This window comes from Eumetopias jubatus, unplaced genomic scaffold (genome assembly GCF_037043125.1).
Source record: "Eumetopias jubatus isolate StellerSeaLion01/CBP00866 unplaced genomic scaffold, mEumJub1_p1.0 scaffold_8, whole genome shotgun sequence".
NCBI lineage: Eukaryota > Metazoa > Chordata > Mammalia > Carnivora > Otariidae > Eumetopias > Eumetopias jubatus.
In genome coordinates this window covers 139,376,126-139,400,030 of record NW_028274814.1, presented here as the reverse complement: position 1 = coordinate 139,400,030, position 23,905 = coordinate 139,376,126, and the positions used below count along the sequence as shown (strand labels likewise).

General features: G+C 48.8%; 1 protein-coding gene across 1 annotated transcript in view; it reads right to left on the bottom strand.

Annotated features, from left to right (window-relative positions):
* Positions 1–23,905, bottom strand: part of TBC1D22A (TBC1 domain family member 22A) — a 346,524-nt gene that overhangs the window by 221,486 nt on the left and 101,133 nt on the right. The window contains exons 6-7 of the mRNA XM_028115313.2: positions 19,646–19,774; positions 15,491–15,553 (exon numbers count right to left, since the gene is read on the bottom strand). Of these exons, the coding sequence (XP_027971114.2) occupies positions 15,491–15,553; positions 19,646–19,774 (192 nt within the window). The remainder of the gene's footprint in view (positions 1–15,490; positions 15,554–19,645; positions 19,775–23,905) is intronic.

Below are 23,905 nucleotides of genomic sequence, written 5' to 3'. Positions count from 1 at the left end.
GCTATTAAAGTTCTGTTAACATTCCTGATGTGCTTGTCTAAAGAGTCGGAATTCATTAAAAGTAGTTCGAACTTTAAACTCTTCCCAAAGTATCTTTTCTACAAACCAGCTTACACTCAACAACAGTAATAAAAGAGTTGCTACTATCTGTTACTGCCGGGGCTGAAAAAAAATGCAAACATGGCAGGCATTCCCAGCTCATTCGCTCGCCAGACTTCAGACGCCTGAACACCAAGAAAGGTTTCTCCTAAAAAACTCAAAGGACATCCCTGCACAGAAGGCTCCCGGGAGGGCTTGAGAGGTCCCCGTCTTCACTCTGCAAACATGCCATGCCCTCATGGGTCCCCAGGGCAGGACCCAGCCGGCACCGCGGGGTGCCCTGGTTGCTGAACCACTCGGTGATCTAAAACACGAAATACACTGAACCCAAGAAGGCCGCTGTGCTCATGAGGACTTATAAAAATCTGATTTCAGAAATCTGAAAACACTCTACCATATGCACGACCCACACACAGCACACAAAGCACCATGGAGATCATTTCTATGCAAGGGACAACACCATCCACAGTTCTGCTGGGAGGACTGGGGGCTCACATCCCTGGAAACCCAGAAGCAACGTGGCCCAGAAAGAAGTTACCACAGCACAAGCATTTGCAACTTGATCCAAGGAACACCGGCCCCATATGAATTCTAACACCTGATGAATGACACCAAGTAAGAGCCCATAACAGATCTAACATGTGCACCAAAAGGTAGCCACCTATCACATAAAATACACGCCGGACACACCAAGACGGCCACTGATGATTTGTCACAATGCTAATTAATAACGTAGAGCTCTCTTAAAGCAAGAACGAGGCCGAGTGTGGTGTGTGAACAACCTGACACTCACCTCCTTCAAACATGACAATTTACGCCCCACGTTCTGTGCTCAAGACAAGTGTTTAATAGGTTAGCAAAGGCACAGATGTCTCACTACACTCAAAACACTTTCAAACAAAACATCACAGTGTCACTATTACCAGGCCAAAGATTCAACACGACAAACACTGCTACACGTCAAAGCGTTGTGAAGAAACAGGGGCTGGTCAGAAAGAAGCATTTTTCAAATTCAGGAGCGACCAGGCTTCCCTTCTGGCAGTGTGGCTCACAAGATGGCCACTGACCTGCTCCTGCCAGGCCCTGGAACAATCTACCCCCAACAACCAGATTTACTTCCAGAAGATACAGTCCCTCAATACCAGGAAGTCTACAAATAAAATCCACCACGTTAAGAGAATAAGGGGGCAAAAATGTATTCTCATATCAGATGACAGGCGGAAAGGACTTGATAAACCTCAACAACCATTTATGACTTCAACACCCTGAGCAAGGCACCACCCCTCACATGACAAACAGCAACTGTAACGCTTAGAGTAACTATCCTAAGTCAGTGTAATGTGAACAGGCCTCCCGTTATGATCAGGAATGACACCAGGATGCCTGCTTCCCCCACTGTATTCAGTGTTGTGGTAGAAGTCTTAGCCAGCAAAACAAAACAAATTTTTAAAAAAGTATCAAAATAGAAAAAAAAAAGAAACTGCCACTATTCACAAGTAATACGATTACCTTCTCTAAAACCTCAACCACATCCACACACAAAACATGAGAATTGATGAAAGAGGTTAGTAAAATGTGCCAGATAGAAGATTCACTGACAAAAGTCAACTGCCTTTCTAGAGAGTATCCAAAGAAGACAAGAGAGAAAACATTGTTTAAAAATAAAAGATCCGGGGCGCCTGGGCGGCTCAGTCATTAAGCGTCTGCCTCAACTCAGGTCGTGATCCCGGGTCCTGGGATCGAGCCCCGCGTCGGGCTCCCTGCTCGGCGGGAAGCCTGCTTCTCCGTCTCCCACTCCCCCTGCTTGTGTTCCCTCTCTCGCTGTGTCTCTCTCTCTGGCAAATAAATAAACAAAATATTTAAAAAATAAAAAACAAGAATAAAAGATCCAGAGAACTAAAGAAATGCAAAAACAAAATGTGAATTCTCTCCAACTGATGGGCAGATTCGATGTGATTTCTAGGATTTTCATGAAACTAATGAGCTGATTTTACATTTTCACGAATGGCCCAGAACGAGGCACGGGCAGCCCGGCCTGCAGGACGGCAAGACCACTGAAGCAAGAGGAAGCCAGCACAGGGACAAACGGACAGACAGACCAGCAGAATGGATGACAGACCACACGGATCCCACATACATATGGAATCCTGATTTAAGACCCAGCCGATCCGTGGGTGGGGGCACAACTGCTTATCCACGTGGGGAACGTGTTCAGAAATCAGACCGCCACGTCAAACTCCACGCACATAAAGTCCATTGCAAACAGATTACGGCCCTAAATCTAAAGGGCAAAACTTCAAAACTCTTGGAAGAGAGATTCAAACTTCTTTGAAACCATGAGGTTAAAAAGAATGTCTTAAGATGCAAAAAGGCGGGGCACCTGGGTGGCACAGTCGGTTAAGTGTCTGCATTCCAGTTTAGGCTCAGGTCATGATCTCAGGGTTGTGAGATCAAGCCCTGTGTCAGGACCCATACTCAGCACAGAGTTTGCTTGAGTTTCTCTCTCCCTCTCCCTCTGTTCCTCCCCTCGAACGCGTGCGTGTGCACTCTCTCTCTCTCACTCAAATAAATAAATCTTTAAAAAATAAAAACAGATGCAAAAAGGCATAATCATAAAGGTGAAGACCGGGGAACTGGCCACAGTAAATTGAATGTCTACTCACCATCAGGGTGAAGAACAACCCACTACCGGAAGGGAGATGCATGTATCCATATGCATCCAAAACAGAATTAGCATCCTCAACAGATTGGCAACTCCTTTAAATCAACAGAACAAAGTAACAAACACCACAACAGAAATATGGAACAAAAGCATTTCACAACAGAAGAAATACAAATGGCCAAGAAACCTATGAAAAAATACTTGACTTCATATGCACTTAAGGAAGTGAAAGTTAAAAGCCCAGCGGGCCACCACTTCATGTCCACAGCCAGGGCAGGGGGCTCAGCCTGACAATCCCAAGAGGGACAGCGCTGGGCACTCTCCCCAAGACCTCCACCCAGTGTCACCTGTGCACACCTGCGCCAGCCCCCAGGACCCCTCCCCATACACACCCCAGGGGCACTCTCTACGCGCACACTGGGCTCACACAGGAACGTGCACAGTGACGTCCTGAAAAAACACACAGGAGTGAAAATGGCCAGAATGCCCAAGCGGCATGAGACCAGAGGGATCAACACACACACCAAGCAGCGGAGAACTATGCGGCACCAAAAAATGAACGCCACCCACAGGCACCAACGCGTAACCCTGAAAACCAAATGCTGTGACATAAAGAGCAACCACAAATATATTTAGAATGATCCCATTACAAAATAAAAACTAAAAAGGGTAAAAACATATATATGCATATAAACACATGATAAAACCAGACAGCAAAGCAAGAGAATGGTCAACCAAAATTCAAGAGAATGGTCACCTGCTGGGAGACAGGGAGGTGTTTGGGGAAGGACAGAGAGGGGCCTTCACAGACACTAGCTCTTGCTCTTTCTTCAGCTAACAGTGGGCATCTGTAAGTTAATGCTTACTCGTGTCTTTGAATTTGAACATATACGTTATAGAAATCCTTCCGCTCTGATATGTTTTACCATAAAAACAGAGACAGAAAAGGAAAGATCTATAGATCGGGGTCCCAAAGGAGAGTTTAGTGAACTGATTATATAACAAATAAGTACTTTGGGGCCTCTCCCAAACGCATCCCCACCTCTGTGGAGGGAATGGTTCAATTATGACCCAAAGGAAGAGACAAGGAGGAAGAAGCCGCAGAAAGGGGAGCACTGAACACGCTCAGTGCCCGCAGGACCCTCCAGCGTCACCTCTCCTGTGGAAGGACCTACAGAATACCCACACGGGAGGTGTGTGTGATTTAATGTGGCATCATTCAGCCACCGTACCGCAAGCCAGGCACCACCGCAGGGACCGCAGGAGGAAGGGGCCCCGGGCCCTGTTCTCACAGTCTGACAAGACAGAGCCAGGAGCTCAGCCACAGCCAGAATCCTGGCAGACAGCTCACAGATTCGCTGCATTGACCCAACAGACCCCTGCCAGGCAGCCGGGATGGAAGACACCAGCGGTGCAGGCTGCTGCGCCTCTGAGCGAGGTCGCATGGGACAGAGACTCTGTATGGGCTGCAGCAGGAAACACAGGGGCACTGCCGGGCCCACCATAGCAGGAGCAGGTGGGGCTGACCTGGCCAGCTCAGGCCTGGGTCTAGGGGTCGGCCACACAGAGCAGGCTGCTGAGGAGTCCTCTGTGGGCAAATGTCAGGAACCCACTTGGATGTGGGCCCAGATCGTTGGTGGCCAGAGCCAACCCCAGAGCCTCCAGAAGCGGTCTTCCTCCGACTACTACCGGCCCAGCTATGGGCAGGGGGCAGGGCCCATGCGTCTCCATACAAGAGCACAGGAAGTGCACGGCCGCGGGCAGGAGCCCACTCTGAACGTAGTCCCCTGTGCTTTGCTTCTATGTGCGTCCTAGAAAATGTCCATCCTTCAGGGCCATGGAAAACTCATCGCCCTAATTCTAAAAACTGCACATAAATAATGTGGCTTAAAAAGCATGCATGTTTCATTATCCCCTGTGTCTGTTTAAATGTAATGAGACATCACTTCTACATAGCTAATTGGAAAAAGCATCTTATTTCCCTAATTTGTGAAACTGCTCTAAGAAGCAGATAAGAGGGCAGATAATGTAATAACCACGGAGGCAAAGTCACTCAGTAGATGATGAACTTCTCAGTAGAAAAGGCCCAGCAGCGATATTTGAATATGGTTCTTGTAATAAACTCACTGCAGCCACCATAGTAGCCACAGGGCCACTGGTCTGAATTCGTATTTTTTTAACGTAACAGATCTAGTTTGTTCAACACTGGGCAGAAGATTTAAAAAAAAAAAAACAATCAAAGAAACAGGGAGCCAAAAAGTTATGAATTTTACTTTCAGACAACAACATTGGATAAAAACATTAATTATCAATTTCAGCAAAATCTCCTAAATCCCATGAGGTTCCAGGAGATGCTCCGGGTACCCAGGACACAGCCAGGGCCCAGCGGCGCCCTCGGGAGCGGACAAACAGGAAGAGGGAGTCCTGTCATAAACATAAGAAAAAAACCCACAAGAAGCGCCGCGAGAGGGTCATCAGGGACTGCGCTTCTGACAAGACAACCTTCCAGTAAGATCTGAAGGCCCAGCGGGAACCAGACACTCACTCGCCACAGGTGAGAGAAAGAGGAATCTGGTCAGCTGTTCATCAACAGGTAGCCTTGAACAGCAGCTCCGGGACACATGCTGCCTGAGGCACTGGAGCTAAAAGGTCTGCTGTCTTCCTGGGACCCATTCGACCTGGGGGGAGGGGCAGTGACCTCCTGACAAAGGCCATGGGCTCCAGCTGTGCTTCTGCTTCTGCTTCCCTGCTGGGAGCGCCTGGGCGATGGCCATCTGGCCCTACGCCATCCACTCTGCTCATCTCAAGATCTTCCTATCAGCAGTTAAACAAGTCCCAAGGCCTCCAAATCTAGCTGAGCTTCCATAAAATAGTGATTTCCAGGGTGAGCTAGCCCCGGAAAATAGTGAGCAAAAATGGAACAGACACATCATCAAAGAAGATCTACACATGGCAAATCTGCATATGTGAAAATGCTCAACATCATGAGTCATCAGGGAACTGCAAATTATATCCCCAAAGATACATTACACACCCACTCAAAACTGGCGAAAATTAAAAAGGCTGGCAATACCGAGTATTGACAAGGATATGGAGCAAGACTCTCACGCCCTGCTGGTGCGAGTGCAGACTGGGGCAGCCACTGTGGAAATGAGGCTGTCAGTTTCTCATGAAGCAGATACACATTCACATCCCATACAACCACCCTCCTGCCCCGTACTCCGCACAGAGGGGACACAGGTGCCTTCGCTAGCGCTCTACAAGTTTTACAGCAAATCTGCGATGACCCCACTTGGAAAGAGCCCGAGTACTCATCGAGTACTGGCGAACGGGTAACCACACTGAGGTATACACCCAGACAACAGAGTCCCACTTAGCAGTGACATGTGACAATGTGGACGAGTGTCTGAGCACTAAGAGAGGCCACTCAGGGAAGGCTGCAATCCATGTGATTCCATTTGTAGGACATTCTTAAAAAGCAAACCCCGAGAGACCAAAAGCGGATGAGTACTTCACAGGGGCACGGGCTGGGAACGGGAGGCTGACAGCAAAGGGAAGTTTTCCGGGTGATGGACATGTCCTAGATCATGATTCAGGCAGTGGTCATATTCCTACATACAGGTATCAAACCAATCTAACTGCACACTTCGAAGAGGTGAATTTTATTGTGTGTCCACTAGACCTCAGTGAAGCCACAGGAGGAAGAGAACAGGGGGAGGGGGAGAAGGACCCCCAGAGCAGAACCGGGCCTCGCCTGCTGAGTGAATCAGGGAACATGGGGACGGATGGGGGCAAATGCCGAAACCCTTCTTCCCGAGCAGTCAGAAGCCCCAGCCTTCGGGGAGGCACACGGACCAGCTACAATCGGAGTGACATTTTCCCAGTTCCATACACCAAGGATAAGCCGTGCCTCAGTTCTGGCCGCGGGATGTGAGAAGCACTGTGAGCAACTTCTACAAAACAGCTGGAAAGGGAGGGGCACGTCCTTCTGTGCGTGTCGTCCTTCGTGCTGCTCGAAGACAAACGTGATGCAGAGAGCTAGACAGAGCAGCCAGCTGGGGCCACGAAGGGGAGGCCAAGCACAGAGGAGCAGCCACCCCACGGCCAGCGAGCCCGTGCCTGAGACAAGAACACCCTTCTGTGCGGTCAGGCCACCGACTGTTGCAGAAGCCCCTGAGCCAAGCCTCCACAATGCCAGAAACTAGAGCCGGGTCTGCCTACTGCCGATCACAAGGCCATAACTTTCCTAAAGCCCCTTGCTTATCACCTCACTCCCTGCACACCCAGAACTGGGCCCAAATGGCCCTCTCCTGCATGTGGCAGCCTGCCTGAGCCCCATGTCCTCCCGGGGAGCCCAGGAGCCCAGCAAACCCCTCGGGTGGCACTGCCCTGCTGAGCGGGGGCCTGGGCAGGGTCTGCAGCTCCAGGGGACACACACGAGCACAGAGCAAGAAACTGTTTAACAGAGAGACCGGCTGCCAGGGAAGAGGCACCTCAAAGCAATGGAACCAGGGTCCCAGGACGTCACAGACAAGTAGACCATCAACACCAACTGCCGGTGATTGCATCCCGGCTCCAGAACCAAGAGTCTGTGAGCTCAGCTCGGCAAGGAAGGTGTCAAGTGTTGGGAAAAATATAAAAATGAAATAAACCAAAGGTCTATGGCTGACTCCATCTTCCATTACATAAAATAAGTAAAGAAAGAGATAACAATATTTTATCTCTTGTCTCCCAGATACAGTAAGTACAACTGCTAAAAAAGACAATCAAAAAGAAGTGTCTCAAAATGACTACTTCTGTGGAAGACTAATTTTCTCCTTTTGTGTTCTATAATCTAGAAGTACTTTTGCTTTCATCATCCAGGATTTTTGTTCAACAAACTTACCAAACATACAAGAGACAGCAAAGTTTAAAAGTGCATTTAGAAGCCTCTGTCCTTCCCCTACTAGCACGGGTGCACGAGCTCTCTCTCTCTAATAAATAAATAAAATCTTAAAAAAAAAAAAATGAGGAAAGATGGCAGAGGAGTAGGGAACCCTATTTCAACTGGACCCCGGAATTGAGCTGGATATCTGCCAGACCACCCTGAGCACCCATGAAACCAGCCTGAGATGTAAGAAGATCTGGATCTCTACAAACAGAGTATCGCAGGCGGTTGGTTTCAAGGTACAAAGCAGGGAGCCCTGATTCCAGGGGCAGATATCAGAGGACAAACGGCAGCGGGAGGGAGCCTGGCCGTGGGGATCCCGCACCGCCGCTGAGCGACAGCCTCCCATGCAGGATGGGCCACAAACTCCCAGACCCCTAGCAGCAGGAAAGGACTCTAGGGCAGCCCCCTGGGCAGAAACCCAGAGCTGCGGGGTCACACGTGTGCGAGCTGGGGGCGGCTGGAGGTTTTAGAAGCACAAAGGGCAGAGACTGCTCCGACCTAGAGGCAGGACTGGGGGCGCTGCGGAGGGGCGCACAACCCAGGCCCCTGCAGTTTATAGCAGCAGGACAGAAACGGAGACGGTGTGGCCTGGAGAGCTCACTGAAGAACAGACTGCGGTCTCTCTGCTCTGAGGCGGAGGGCTGGAAACGGTGTCTTCTGCTCCGACTAGTGAAAGAGACACGGAAAGCCACCAGGGAAAGCCGCCAGAGAACAAAAGCCCCCAAAACTGATCCCCGCTGAGCCCATCCCCCGCCACAGGGGGGCAGGGCAACCCCGCCCAAACAGGGTTGCCTGAGTAACAGCACAGCAGGCCCCTCCCCCAGAAGACAGGCTGGGAAAACCAAGAGGCCAGCAACCCTAAGGTCCGAAGAAAACAGGTGCATCTTGCATGGGTTCTGGTCAATGATTTGGACTCTATACATTCCCTCAAACACCCATTAACAGTGACTAGGAGGAGGAGCCCCCAAAATGGAAAAGACTCAGAGATCATGACTTATGCTGCAGATTTACAAATGGATGCAGATATAACCAAGATGTCGGAGATGGAATTCAGGCTAGCAAGGGTGAAGACAATGGCTAGAATGGAGAAATCAATTAATGGCAACACAGAGTCTCTAAGGGCAGAAATGAAAGCTGAATTGGCAGAACTTAAAAATGCTATCAATGAGATCCAATCCAATCTAGATAATCTAACAGCTAGGGTAAGTGAGGCAGAAGAACAAATAAGCAACCTGGAAGACAATATAATAGATAAAAAGGGAAAAGAGGAGGCCAGGGAAAAACAACTCAGAATCCATGAAAATAGAATCAGAGAAATAAGTGACACCATGAAGCGTTCCAATGTCAGAATAATTGGAATCCCGGAGGGAGTGGAGAGAGAGAGAGGACTACAAGATGTATTTGAGCAAATCGTAGCTGAGAACTTCCCTAATCTGGGAAAGGAAAACAAACATTTGCGTCCTAGAGGCAGAGAGGACCCCTCCCAAGATCAAGGAAAACAGGCCAACACCCCGGCATGTAATAGTAAAACTCGCAAATCTTAGAACCAAGGAAACCATCTTAAGGGCAGTTAGGGGGAAGAGATTCCTTAACGTACAGAGGGAGGAACATCAGAATAACGTCAGACCTATCCACAGAGACCTGGCAAGCCAGAAAGGCCTGGCAAGACATATTCAGGGTACTAAATGAGAAGAACATGCAGCCAAGAATACTTTATCCGGCAAGGCTTTCATTTAGAATGGATGGAGAGATGCAGATCTTCCACGAGTGGCAGAAACTGAAAGAATATGTGACCACTAAGCCGGCCCTGCAAGAAATACTAAGAGGGGGGGTTCTATAAAAGGAGAAAGACCCCAAGAGTGATTACAACAGAAATTTACAGGGACATTCTATAAAAACAACGTCTTCGCAGGCAACATGATGACAATTAATTCATACCTTTCAATAATCACTCTCAACGTGAATGGCCTAAATGTTCCCAAAAAACGGCACAGGGTTGCAGACTGGATAAAAAGACAGGACCCATCCATATGCTGCCTACAAGAGACTCATTTTGAACCTAAAGATATATCCAGACTGAAAGTGAAGGGATGGAGATCCATCTTCCATGCCAGTGGACCTCAAAAGAAAGCTGGGGTAGCAATTCTTTTATCAGACAAATTAGATTTTAAACTGAAGTCTGTAATTAGAGACACAGAAGGACACTATATCGTTCTTAAAGGGTCTATCCAACAAGAAGATCTAACAATTGTAAATATCTATGCCCCTAACATGGGAGCAGCCATCTACATAAGCCAACTGTTAACCAAAATAAAGAGTCATATTGATAACAATACGTTAATTGTAGGAGACCTCAATACTCTACTCTCAGCAATGGACAGATCATCTAAGCACGAAATCAACAAGGAAACAAGAGCTTTGAATGATACACTGGATCCGATGGACCCCATAGATATTTACAGAACATTCCACCCTAAAACAACAGAATACTCATTCTTCTCGAGTGCACATGGAACTTTCTCCAGACTAGACCACTTACTGGGTCACAAATCAGGTCTCAACCAATACCAAAAGATTGAGATTATTCCCTGCATATTCTCAGACCACAATGCTTTAAAACTGGAACTCAGTCACAAGAAAAAATTTGGCAGAAATTCAAACACTTGGAAGCTAAAGACCACTCTGCTCAAGAATGTTTGGGTCAACCAGGAAATCAAAGAACTTAAACAATTCATGGAAATCAATGAGAACGAAACACATCGGTCCAAAACCTATGGGATACCGCAAAGGCGGTCCTAAGGGGGAAATACATAGCCATCCAAGCCTCACTCAAAAAATAGAAAAATCCCGAATTCACCAACTAACTCTACACCTTAAAGGACTAGAGAAAAAGCAACAAACGGTGCCTAAGCCATGCATTAGAAGAGAAATAATCAAAATCAGAGCAGAGATCAATGAATTAGAAACCAGAAACACAGTAGATCAGATCAACGAAACTAGAAGTTGGTTCTTTGAAAGAATTAATAAGATCTATAAACCACTGGCCAGACTTATCCAAAAGAAAAGAGAAAGGACCCAAATTAATAAAATTATGAATGAAAGGGGAGAGATCACGACTAACACCAAGGAAATAGAAACAATTATTAGAAATTATTATCAACAACTATATGCCAATAAACTGAGCAATCTGGATGAAATGGAGGCCTTCCTGGAAACCTATAAGCTGCCAAGACTGAAACAGGAAGAAATTGACAACCTGAATAGGCCAATAACCAGTAACGAGATTGAAGCAGTGATCCAAAACCTCCCAGAAAACGAGAGTCCAGGACCTGATGGATTCCCTGGGGAATTCTACCAAACATTCAAAGAAGAAATAATACCTATTCTACTGAAGTTGTTTCAAAAAATAGAAACAGAAGGAAAACTTCCAAAATCATTCTTTGAGGCCAGCATTACCTTAATCCCCAAACCAGGCAAAGACCCCATCAAAAAGAATTTCAGACCGATATCCTTGATGAATATGGATTCCAAAATCCTCAACAAAATCCTAGCTAATAGGATCCAACAATACATTAAAAGGATCATCCACCATGACCAGGTGGGATTTATCCCCGGGATGCAAGGGTGGTTCAACATTCGCAAATCAATCAGTGTGATAGAACACATTAATAAGAGGAGGGAGAAGAACCATATGGTCCTCTCAATTGATGCAGAAAAGACATTTGACAAAATACAACATCCTTTCCTGATTAAAACTCTTCAAAGTATAGGGATAGAGGGAACATTCCTCAAGTTCATAAAATCCATCTATGAAAAACCCACAGCGAATATCATCCTCAATGGGGAAAAGCTGAGAGCATTTCCCTTAAGATCAGGAACACGTCAAGGATGCCCGCTCTCGCCACTATTGTTCAACACAGTACTAGAAGTCCTAGCAACAGCAATCAGACAACAAAAAGAAATAAAGGTATTCAAATTGGCAAAGAAGAAGTCAATTCTCTTTTCGCAGACATGATACTTTATGTGGAAAACCCAAAAGACTCCACCCCCTAATTACCAGAACTCATACAGCAATTCAGTAATGTGGCAGGATACAAAATCAATGCACAGAAATCAGTTGCTTTCTTATACACTAACAACGCAACTGTAGAAAAAGAAATTAGAGAAACGATTCCATTTACAATAGCACCAAAAACTATAAGATACCTCGGAATAAACCTAACCAAAGAGGTAAAGGATCTATACTCTAGGAACTACAGAACACTCATGAAAGAAACTGAAGACGACACAAAAAGATGGAAAAATATTCCATGCTCATGGATCGGAAGAATAAACATTGTTAAAATGTCTATGCTACCCAGAGCAATCTATACCTTCAATGCCATCTCAATCAAAATTCCAATGACATTTTTCAAAGTGTTGGAACAAACAATCCTAAAATTTGTATGGAATCAGAAAAGACCCCGAGTCACCAAGGAAATGTTGAAAAAGAAAAACAAAGCTGGGAGCATCATGTTGCCCGATTTCAAGCTATATTACAAAGCCATGATCACCAGGACAGCATGGTACTAGCACAAAAACAGACATATAGACCAATGGAACAGAATAGAGAGCCCATATACGGACCTCAACTCTATGGTCAAATAATCTTTGATAAAGCAGGACAAAACACGCAATGGAAAAAAGACAGTCTCTTCAATAAATGGTGCTGGGAAAATTGGACAGCCACATGCAGAAGAATGAAACTCGACCATTCTCTAACACCACACACAAAGATAAATTCAAAATGGGTGAAAGACCTCAATGTGAGACGGGAATCCATCAAAATCCTAGAGGAGAACATAGGCAGTAACCTCTTTGACATAGCCCACAGCAACTTCTTTCAAGATACATCTCCAAAAGCTAGTGAAACAAAAGCAAAAATGACCTTTTGGGACTTCATCAAGATAAACAGCTTCTGCACAGCAAAGGAAACAGTCAACAAAACAAAGAGGCAACCCACGGAATGGGAGAAGATATTTGCAAATGACACTACAGACAAAGGGCTGGTATCCAAGATCTATAAAGAACTTCTCAAACTCAACACCCAAAAAACAAATACTCAAGTCAAAAAGTGGGCAGAAGATATGAAAAGACACTTCTCTGAAGAAGACATACAAATGGCCAACAGACACATGAAAAAATGTTCATCATCATTAGCCATCAGGGAAATTCAAATCAAAACCACATGGAGATATACCACCTTACACCAGTTAGAATGGCAAAAATGGACAGGGAAAGAAACAACAAATGTTGGAGAGGTTGTGGAGAAAGGGGAACCCTCTTACACTGTTGGTGGGAATGCAAGTTGGTGCAGCCGCTTGGAAAAGTGTGGAGGTTCCTCAAAAACTTAAAAATAGAGCTACCCTATGACCCAGCAATTGCACTCCTGGGTATTTACCCCAAAGACACAGACGTAGTGAAAAGAAGGGCCATCTGCACCCCAATGTTCATAGCTGCAACGTCCACAATAGCCAAACTGTGGAAAGAGCCGGGATGCCCTTCAACAGATCAATGGATAAAGATGTGGTCCGTATATACGATGGACTATTACTCAGCCTTCAGAAAGGATGAATACCCAACTTTTACGTCAACATGGATGGGACTGGAGGAGATGATGCTAAGTGAAATAAGTCAAGCAGAGAAAGTCAATTATCATATGGTTTCACTTATTTGTGGAACATAAGGAATAGCATGGAGGACATTAGGAGAAGGAAGGGAAAACTGAGGGGGGGAATCGGAGGGAGAGACGAACCATGAGAGACGATGGACTCGGAGAAACAGACAGGGTTCTAGAGGGGAGGGGGAGGGGGGATGGGTGAGCCCGGTGATGGGTAGTAAGGAGGGCACGTACTGCATGGAGCACTGGGTGTTGTACGAAAACAGTGGGTCGTGGATCACCACATCAAAAACTAATGATGTATTGTATGGTGACTAACATAACATAATAAAATTAAAAAAAAATAAAAGTGCATTTAGGGGAGCAATCAAGATGCAAAGAAAATACCTCAAACGGTAAAAAAAATCCATTTTAAAGAGATACTGTTTATAATAGCAGCAAAAAATATGATAATTAAGAATGAATCTAATAAAGCACACACAAGACCTTTTATGGCGTACATTCTAAAACTACACTGAAATGGCCTAGAACATGGAGAATCCACACGTTGGTGACAAGGGAGACTGGGTTTCACCAAGACGTCCATCCTCCCAAACTGGTCTCCAGACTCTGTGCAACTCCCACCACACAACCAGCAGACAGTAAACACCAACGGGGCACACAGAAGCTGGGGCCATCTGACCGTGAGGCTCAGGTGGGCGTGCCAGGGCCTGAGGCCTACCAGCAAAGGAGGGGCTGGGGCTCCACCCGCATGCAGGGCCACTCAGGACGCAGCTGAACTCACTGGCCAATGTAGTGTTGAGGGAAGACACCTTGAATTCTGGGCCGAAACAGAGACCACGGAAACACATGTACGAGGAAGGCTGCAAACGCAGGCAGACAAGGTGGCGGCCATGCACAGGGCCGGGCCCGACGGGTCACTCCATGGGCAAGTTCACTGGATTCCTACCTCACATCGTGCACAGCAGGCAACGACAGATGCGTGGAACATCTGAAGAGACGGAGAAGTTCGACCACATGGAAACAAGGAACTTCTGGTTCCCAAAAGCCGCCAAGAAGGAAGTGAGAAGCGGCCACGGCATGGAAGAGGACGCGTGGGACCCGCAAACTGACAAAGACTTAGAATCCTTAACATATAAAGATCAGCAGCCGGTAAAAAATTAGATCAACAACCCCCAAAAAAACGGGCAAAAGACAGAAACAAGCATCTCGCAGAACAGGCAAGACAGGAGCCCATAAATCCAGGGAGAGGTGCTTGCTGCCACCTGGACAAGAGACATGCAGATGAAGGCCACCACAAGAATGCCTGCCGGAGGGACACCAAGTGGGAAGTGCTGGTGGAGATGCGGAGCGCGGGACTCACATTCCGCAGGCGAGCTCTCGAGGAGCACAGCCCACCTGGGAGCAGCTGACACCAGCCTGCGGGTTCAACAGGCTCACACCCCAGCACACAACCGGTTCACGTCTACGGCAGTGCCCCAGAGAAACTCCGGCCCGTGGACACCTGCAAGAAAGTGCCTGAAGGTCCCGAGCACAGAACATGAGACACCACCCAAATACCTGACAACGGGAAGAAGGCTGCAGAAAGTGTGCGATATTTAAATGATGGACTGTTGCACAAGCAGACACAAGACTGGATGAATCTGAGAGAATAACATGGAAGAAAACCACCAGCTGCAGAAGGACAAGGCTCTACTGGAGGAAGGACGCGGCCCCCACCGCTTCCTGGACGCGGACTGACCACACCACCGCACGACACGCGCTGAGGTCGTGGGGAATCACAGAGTCAGGAGGTGGGTCATGTCCTGGAGGCCCTTCGAGGGCAGTGTGAGAACCGGGAGCAGCTCCAACACGATGGTCCCACGCGAGCGGGGTTCCCTGTCCTCAGTGGGGATGCACACGAGTGTATGTGCTCCATCTACACATGCCTGTACCCTTTATATGCATCAGTATTACACACAAACTATTTTAAGAACAATCAGCGATTCTGGTCCGGGACTATGTTCACAAGGGCTACCCCCAAACCTGTGATGGGTAAGCACCCCAACTGCACCAACCATCTCACTAGTTCCGTGGGAACCCGCCACCCCAACGGAGGAAACGCCCTCCCCACAGGCATTTCCAGATCCCCAGCTCTTACCTCTGTCACTTTAGGTTGAAGTATTAATGCTTCTGGACTCATTCGAGGGATGTCTATGTGGATCTGGAGATGCAGGAGAAAGACGTATTACTTTACAAGATGACAAATGTCATTATAAGCATGCGATTAAAATAGCAATCCTTAACAATAGCAATGAATTTACTCTGGACTCTAAGCTGCTCCCACTCTGAAAACACGAATTCCTTATGTCACCGAGTTCGGCTCCAGAGGAGGTGGCCGGTTCTACCTGAATGGGGCTCCCCGAGTCCCAGCGTGAAGGCTTGCCTGACACTTCCCAACCAAACAGTTGCTGCTGTGTGATTAGGAAGAGAGCAGCCCTCAGCTCTTTAGCAACATAATCCATAGCACTTAGTAAACATTGATTTCCAGCCCCGGACACGGGGAGCACCTCAGGGACAAGTTCTTGGTGGTGACCGCTTCTTCGTGGCACCCAGGCCACATTCTTCTCCACTTCACAGAGTCTGTGGGGTCCAGGGCACTCCTCAAAGGAAGCACTTGAAAACCTCTGCTGGTGTCGGCTGATCCCTACTTGGCCCTTGCCTGACCTGAGTCATCACGAAGGCCCCCACTCTGCACAGGAAAACACCTCCCCGTTCAAGCAGCGACCAAGTAAGAGCGTTCAGGCCTTGAGCTGGCATCACAGGCTGGCTCCTAATACCCCACACAAATATCTCCCACTGGCCAACACGGTCACCATCCCCATCACCCAGGGAAAGGTCTGCTGAAGGAAGACGTGCACATTTCAATGCCAAGAGGGCATCTACGATTCAGGTCCGTCTCCGTCTTCGTACGTGACCACAAGGATCCTCCTGTCCACGGGACCAGGACAGTGTCCACACTCTGCCTTATTACCACTCCATCCTGGGACTCAGGCCCTGGGACTCGGCGTCCTTGTCCAGAAGGTGCCCGTCATGCCTCAAAGGGTGACTGGTGAAGACAGCACAAGGTGGATCGACAGCCTAGGGAGCCCCGCCAACCGTGCCACTCTAAGGCGTGGGGGCTGCCTCCCCACTGACGGGCTCCTGACCGGGGCTCTTCCCTCAGGGCAGAAGCACCCAGCCAAGGGGGGAGACCCAGGAGGGAGCTGGGGGCCAGTGGACTCAGCACCCAGGGAGCAGAGGCCATGGGCAACAATGAAGGACGGTGGGAAAGAAGGTGAGAGGTGAGGAGCCGGACAAGAGTCGCACAGGAAACGGTCGGCCCCAAGCCCTCTGAGCAGCCCGGGGAAGATCGAGGAAGCGGAGACGTGCCTGCGGCCCCCGACGGGCAAAGGAGGCCTGCGGGCAGTGGGGCTGGGGGGGGGGGGGGGCGTACCGTCCAGCCGGGGGGGCCCGAGGATTCCAGCCCGATCGCACCCCCTGCACCAGGGCATCCTCAAGGGCCACCCTCAGAACACTGCCCCGTGCCATCAAACTCAGGCACACGTCTGCCCCTTCACAAGAGCTGCCCATCACGTGCCTTCTGAGTGGCCAGGAGAGCAGGCACCATACCTCCACCCACCGTCATCTGCGCCAACAGGAGGGGGAGGTCCAACCCGAGAGGGGCCGCTGCACGAGGCTGGGCACGAGCGGCTCTGTGGGCCCCTCCAGGCCACCTGCTCCCCACGTACAGGACCGAGATGTAGGGAGGCCCAGACGATCTGCAGAACTCCTCCCTTCTAGGGAGAACACACCGGATGAATCTTGAATCTGACCGACTCGGTGTGCTCTGGGCATGACGTCTTCCCCCAGACACTAAGGACACGGACAGAGGACACAGAGGGATGTGAAAGCAGGCCGCGGCCCCGCGCTCCTGCCACCTCCTGGCAGTGTGGGAGGGCGGGGGACCACCAGGAGCGGGCAGCAGGGAGACAGCAGGTGCCCAAGCCCCAGACCAGCCCAGGCTCTGCCTGGACAGAACAGCGTGTCAGAGACAAAAGCAGCAAAGACAGCACGGGGTCCACCTCCAGGGGGCGGGTCTGCAAAGCCAGCAGGCCAACCAAACTGCCATGGGCTACGTACTTCTCAGCTATATTAATGTAGAAACATTCTGGGAACTCACAATAATATGGAAGCTTTTTATTACCTATCATAGTAACTGAAGAAAGATGCATGTAACCCATTTTTAATTAACTTTCCCTTATGAAATTCATAATAGAATACAGCTTGGTAAATCTTATAGATAGGTGCTGGTATCATCATTTGGAAGTCTTTTTCTGTGAATGAAAATTCATGAGAAACACATATTCAAAACAATACCAAATTGGCCCATTCCCTAAAATGAGTGAAGTGTAAAGAAAAACCAGGTAACCTAGTATTTCCCTGACCAAATCCAAATGCAATCTCTCTCACATCAGGTTCTCACGCCCTAGTAGCCACCGAGGCAGAGGATGAGCCAGAGGCAGAGGGGCCAGAGGCAGAGGATGAGCCAGAGGCAGAGGGCCCCGAGGCTGAGGATGAGCCAGAGGCAGGGGGCCCCGAGGCTGAGGATGAGCCAGAGGCAGAGGGCCCCGAGGCTGAGGATGAGCCAGAGGCAGGGGGCCCCGAGGCTGAGGATGAGCCAGAGGCAGGGGCCCTGAGGCTGAGGGCCCCGAGGCTGAGGGCCCTGAGGCAGAGGATGAGCCAGAGGCAGAGGGCCCCGAGGCAGAGGATGAGCCAGAGGCAGGGGGCCCCGAGGCAGAGGATGAGCCAGAGGCAGGGGGCCCCGAGGCTGAGGATGAGCCAGAGGCAGGGGGCCCCGAGGCTGAGGATGAGCCAGAGGCAGGGGGCCCCGAGGCTGAGGATGAGCCAGAGGCAGGGGCCCTGAGGCTGAGGGCCCTGAGGCTGAGGATGAGCCAGAGGCAGGGGGCCCCGAGGCTGAGGATGAGCCAGAGGCAGAGGGGCCAGAGGCAGAGGATGAGCCAGAGGCAGAGGGCCCCGAGGCAGAGGATGAGCCAGAGGCTGAGGGCCCCGAGGCAGAGGATGAGCCAGAGGCAGAGGCCCCGAGGCTGAGGGCCCCGAGGCAGAGGATGAGCCAGAGGCAGAGGGCCCCAAGGCTGAGGGTCCCACCCCAGGAGGCAACAGAAGCGGGTTCCTGCCCTCTTCTGGGTCCTCACTGTCAAGCAGGACAATCCTCCGAGCTCCACTGCATCCCATCCATGAGGAAGATATTCCCCCAGAATCCATTAACCTACCTTAAAGGTGATCAGTCAGAGGGAAGGCCTGTGTTTGGAGCTTTCTAACAGATCTATACCGAAATGAGAGAGAGATGTGGATAGCCCACATTTGAGGCAGAAAAATTCGGCAAGGCTCCTTCACCTAGAAGAAGGATTTCCAAAAGGAAATATCCAGTACTGACAAGTCTCAGGAAAGTCAGAAGTTGATTTCAGAAACAGGAGGCAGGGCTACCAGTTAAGAATGACCTTTTTGTTTAAATGCAGCACAAAAATAAGAGAATGAATGAATGCAGCACAAAGCATTCTGAATTCTCACATATTACAAAGACAGAATTACAAAGCCCTCAAAAAGCTAATAGTAAATTCTGAATGTATTGTGAACTGTAAATCAATTTTAAGTACTTTTCCCATTATATACACCATCTTGTCAATGGACTGTTCAAGAAGCCATAATGATACCCATTTTGTATTAAACTAAACAGCAGAAACGATAAAGTGGCCACACGTGTTGCTATGGACTGAGCTGTGTGCCCCCGAATCCAGCTGACGAGCACAGCCCTTGTCCATCCAAATCCCGTCCCCCAGTGCCCCAGGGGGCCCCGCGCCCACGCAGCCCACAGAGACTCTCCTCTGATCGGCCCAGCAGCAAATGCCTGCTCCCGAGCCTTCAAGTCAGACGGCAGCTCACTGAGCCAAGAGGTAACCCCCACTCCTGAGCCAGGTCTTAGGGTCCTGGCAAAGGATCTTAGGCTTCCGTTTTGTAACTCCAATTAAAAACAGCCTTTTCACTTTCCTAGAAGGAGCCGGACATAAGCGTACTATTATTATGGTTATAGCAATACTATTATTAAAATCATACTGTTATTTATTCTCAAGTTTAGTTATTAGAAAACACTAATCTGTGACCCAGTTTGGGACACGCAAGAGAGAACACTCCCTCCTACCAATCATCACCAAGTTAAAGTTCTTCACATAACACGAAACAGGGGAGAGGAGCTCACCTGCCTGTAGGTGTCCTGGTGAACATCATCATTCCGAGAGTCGTAATAGTGCTCAATAAAAGCAAAATACTCTTTCTGTTTTCTCTGGAGAGTGGCTGGTCTTCGGTCCACATTGGCAGGAAGGTAACCCTGTGTGAGAAAAAGAACAAAAACAAAAAGTGTATATGGTTAACGCTGGATTCACCATTCTGAAATGGGATTCTGAAATTGGACACGGGGGAGCATAATGAGTTGTGAAAACAGAAACAGACATCAAGGAAATCAGCTGGCTGGCCTCTGAGGCTCGGACACGCGCAGCCTTCGCCAGGCCAGCCACCAGGGACTCACGGCCACAGGGTGGGAGCCAGGCTGCAGCCTCTGGCAGGCTGGTCCTTCGTGCTCTTCCAGAGCCGGACTGAGAGGAGCCCCCAGCTCTCTAAATGCCTCGTGTGCCTCAAAGGATTCAGAAGTCGGCAGGTCTTATGACAACAGAACACACGTGTGCATGTGCACGCTCACATGTACACACAACAGAGGCCTGTACGCGTACGTGTATATGTAGTACGCATACACGCACACATGTACAGACTGTCACCTATGCAAATGTTCCCCTCTCTGCAGAGACCGCTGGGCGCCTGGCAGTGCAGCCCCAGTACATAAAGTGAACTCAAATCCAGAAGGGCTGGGCAGGTCCGGGTGGTCATGAAGAGCCCAGACTCAGGGCCACACTGCTTGGTGTTTTATATGCTTTTTATTTCTTTGTTTCTCCTTTTAAATCAACATTGACATGTCACATAGAAAATGTGCCGCTTTTAAGTAAATAGTTCCGTGACCCTGGATGAGCGTCCACAGCTGTGTAACTGCTACCCCAGTGAAGCGACAGAGCATTTCTATCACCCCAAAACCCTCCCTGTGCCCGCAGCAGTCCATCCCCACACTCACAACTGGAGAGCCCGGGGAGCTGCTCGCCCCCTCACCAGGAAGCACTGAGGCCTGGCCTAGAACATCACGCACACAGAATCCTTTGGGGACCCACGCTTGCTTTTCACTCAGCCTCACGGTCTTTGTGATTCATCTGAACTGAAGTGTGAGCCAGCAGTTACTTCCTTGGCTTAGGGAGCAGTATTCCGCGGTACGGACGGGGCACTTGGCCGGGCCATACCCTGGTTACTGACCATCGGGGCTGGTGCTAGTTTGGGGCTATTATGAATAAAGCTTGTTATAAATATTCTAGTACAAGGGTTTTACGGCTATGCACTTTGATTTCTCATGGTTCCACACCTAGGGGTGGACTTACTGGCTCACTGTGCAGGTGCATGTTTCGCTTCCTAAGAAACTGCCAGACCTTCCACAGAGTGATCGTACGGTTTCACATTCCAACTAACAGCGTATAAGAATCTCAAATGCTCCACACCCTCCCTGACACTTAGTATTGTCCTTCTTTAAATATTAGCCGTCCTGGGGGTGCTTGGCTGGCTCAGTCAGGGGAGTATGCATCTCTTGATCTCGGAGTTGTCAGTTCAAGCCCCGTGTTGGGTGTAGAGATTACTTTAAAAAATAAATAAAATCTTTACAGACAAATACCATATGATTTCAGTTATATGTGGAATATGTTTCCAACAGGAAACAAAACAGATGAACACGTAGGAAGGGGGGGGAAGAGGGAAGCAAACCATAAGAGACACTTAACAGGTGCGCGTGGGTGGCTCAGTCGGTCAAGCATCTGCGTTCAGCTCAGGTCATGGTCCCAGAGTCCTGGGATCGAACCCCGCCTCGGGCTCCCTGCTCAGGGGGGAGCCTGCTTCTCCCTCTGCCTCTGCCCCTTCCCTTGCTTGTGCTCTCTCTCTCAAAATCTTTAAAAAGAGAGAGAGATTCTCAACAACAGGGAACAAACAGGGCTAACGGAGGGAGGAGAGTGGGGGTGGGCTAGACGGGAGACGGGGAGGAAGGGGGGCACTTGCTGGGATGCGCACGGGGTGTTGAATGTAAGTGATAAAACACTAAGTTCTATTCCCAAGACCAATATTACACTGTATGTTAACTACTAGAATTTAAAAATTTGGGAGGAAAAAATAAAAAGCAAGACTCTTTTACCCAAAAAAATGTAAAAAATAAAAAATAATAAAATCTTTAAAAAAGATCTCTTTAAAAAAAAATCTTCAAAACACAATCAGCCATTCTACTAAGCGGCTCTAAATGAAAGAGGAACATCTCACGCACCCATTTGCCACTGCTTCTCTTCTTTGGTGAAGGGTCTGTTCAAATCTTTTGCCCATTTTTTAAATCCAGTTGTTTGTCCTTCTAGTGAGTTTTATGGTTCTCTATTCTAGACAGAGTTTTTGTGTCTAGACACATAATATACATATTATGATTATATTCTCCTAATCTGTGACCTTTTTGTCTCAAACAGCAGGAGTTTTCAAAGTTTTTCTTTTATATTTAGTGCTTCTTCTTTTCTATATAAGAAAGATTCTCTCCTTGTTTCTTCCCTAGATGTTTTAAAGCTTGACCTGGCTACCTCCTGCTCATCCCTCAAGCATCTCTTTGATGATAACTCTTCCTCAGGAGGCTTAGCCCGACACCCGAGGTGGGCTGGCCACGCCGAGCTCCAGCAGCACCTGGCAAGAGACTCCGTCAGAACCAGCCCCTCAGTGTGCCAGCCACGTGGCAGTCAACTTTTTATTAAGTGAATTTATGTATGAGCAAGTAAGTGAATGGTTGAACAAATATAACCTATATGGTACTTTCTGCCTTTTAAAACTCCCCCACATCTGGGGCGCCTGGGTGGCTCAGCTGGTTGAGCATCTGACTTGATTTCGGCTCAGGTCATGATCTCAGGGTCCTGGGATCAAGTCCCTCATCAGGCTCTGCACTCAGCAGGGAGTCTGCTTGAGAATCTTCCTCTGCCCCTCCTGCTTGTGTACACATGCGCACGCTCTCTCTAATAAGTAATTAAGTCTTTTAATAATAATACCAATAAAAGAGGATGTGCAGAGACTGGAGCTGTGGCAGCCACCCTGCGACCACGCGGGAGAACCACAGGCTGCAGGTGCACCGTGAAGAGCCAAGTGGAAGGAGCGCTGAGCTCAGAGGGTTGCCAGCCTTGACGATGAGGTGGGCCTGAATCCAGCTACAGCTTTTCTGTTGGGTGAGTGCCTCTGTTCCCTTTCTTTTCGGAAGGCGTTTCCATGAGCATCTATTCTGTTATCAATTACACTCTCGCACACATTTGCTTTAACTCATTTGGGTCATACGAGTTAAGCTTCTTCTTAATAAACACGTATTGAAACAGAATGTGTGCACACACTCACCAAAAATGTGTGCAGAATTACCACGAAGTGACCCCATCTCGAGGCCCCTTGGGAGCCTCCCAATCACCATCCTTCACCTCCTCCCTGGAGCTAGATCTCTGACTGCTAACACTGGGGTAAATTATGCCTTTTTCTGAACTTTATATAAATGCAATCATTTTTTCCATCTGGCTGCTTAAACATTACATTTGAAAAAGTCATTCGTTCTTGTGACATGTGAAGAGTAGCTGCTTTTCATTGTCACGTGGTCCCACGTACCAAACCCATTCTGTTGACAGACATTTGGGTTGCACCTCTCTCTGTTATGAACACTCCTGTTCCTGTCCTTTGTGGCACGTGGTGTGCATCTCGTCAGGGAGGTACCGAGGAGGGCGACCCCTGGCTGCACCTCCATTTCACAGACCTCCTGCAGAATTTTCCAGAGTGAAAGCACTCACAAGCACCCACTGTTCCACATCCCTGCCAACACTTGGTGCTGTCCACCCTCATCCTAGCCATCCCAATGGGCCTGCGAGGTCTGTTAGACGGTGGCTTTAATCTGCATTTCCCAGAAGACTGACAGGTGCCGTTGCGTGCCCTCAGCTGTGCCGTGCGTGTACAGGTGTAGCCCCGTTTCTGTGGGGTCGCCCCGCCTTGCCCGTGCTCAACTGTAGGTGTCTACTGTATTGTCTGCACGTGAGTCCTCTCTGTGGGCGTCTCCTCCTCCCCCCTTGCCCATTAATGATGTCTTTTGATGAAGACAAGTTCCTAACTTTAAGAAAGCCCCTTTTATTAATCTTTTATGATTAGTCTTTCTCATTCCTTTGTAAGAAAATTTCCTTTATCCAGCATCCCGTGCCTACACATTTCACTTTAAAGCCATGCCCGGCTCCCCACTGTGGTGAAGCAGTGTTCTCCTGTGGAGCCAGCACCCCCACGATCAGACCTCTGCAGCCAGCACCATCCAGAGTACACCGGGGCATCACCCCGC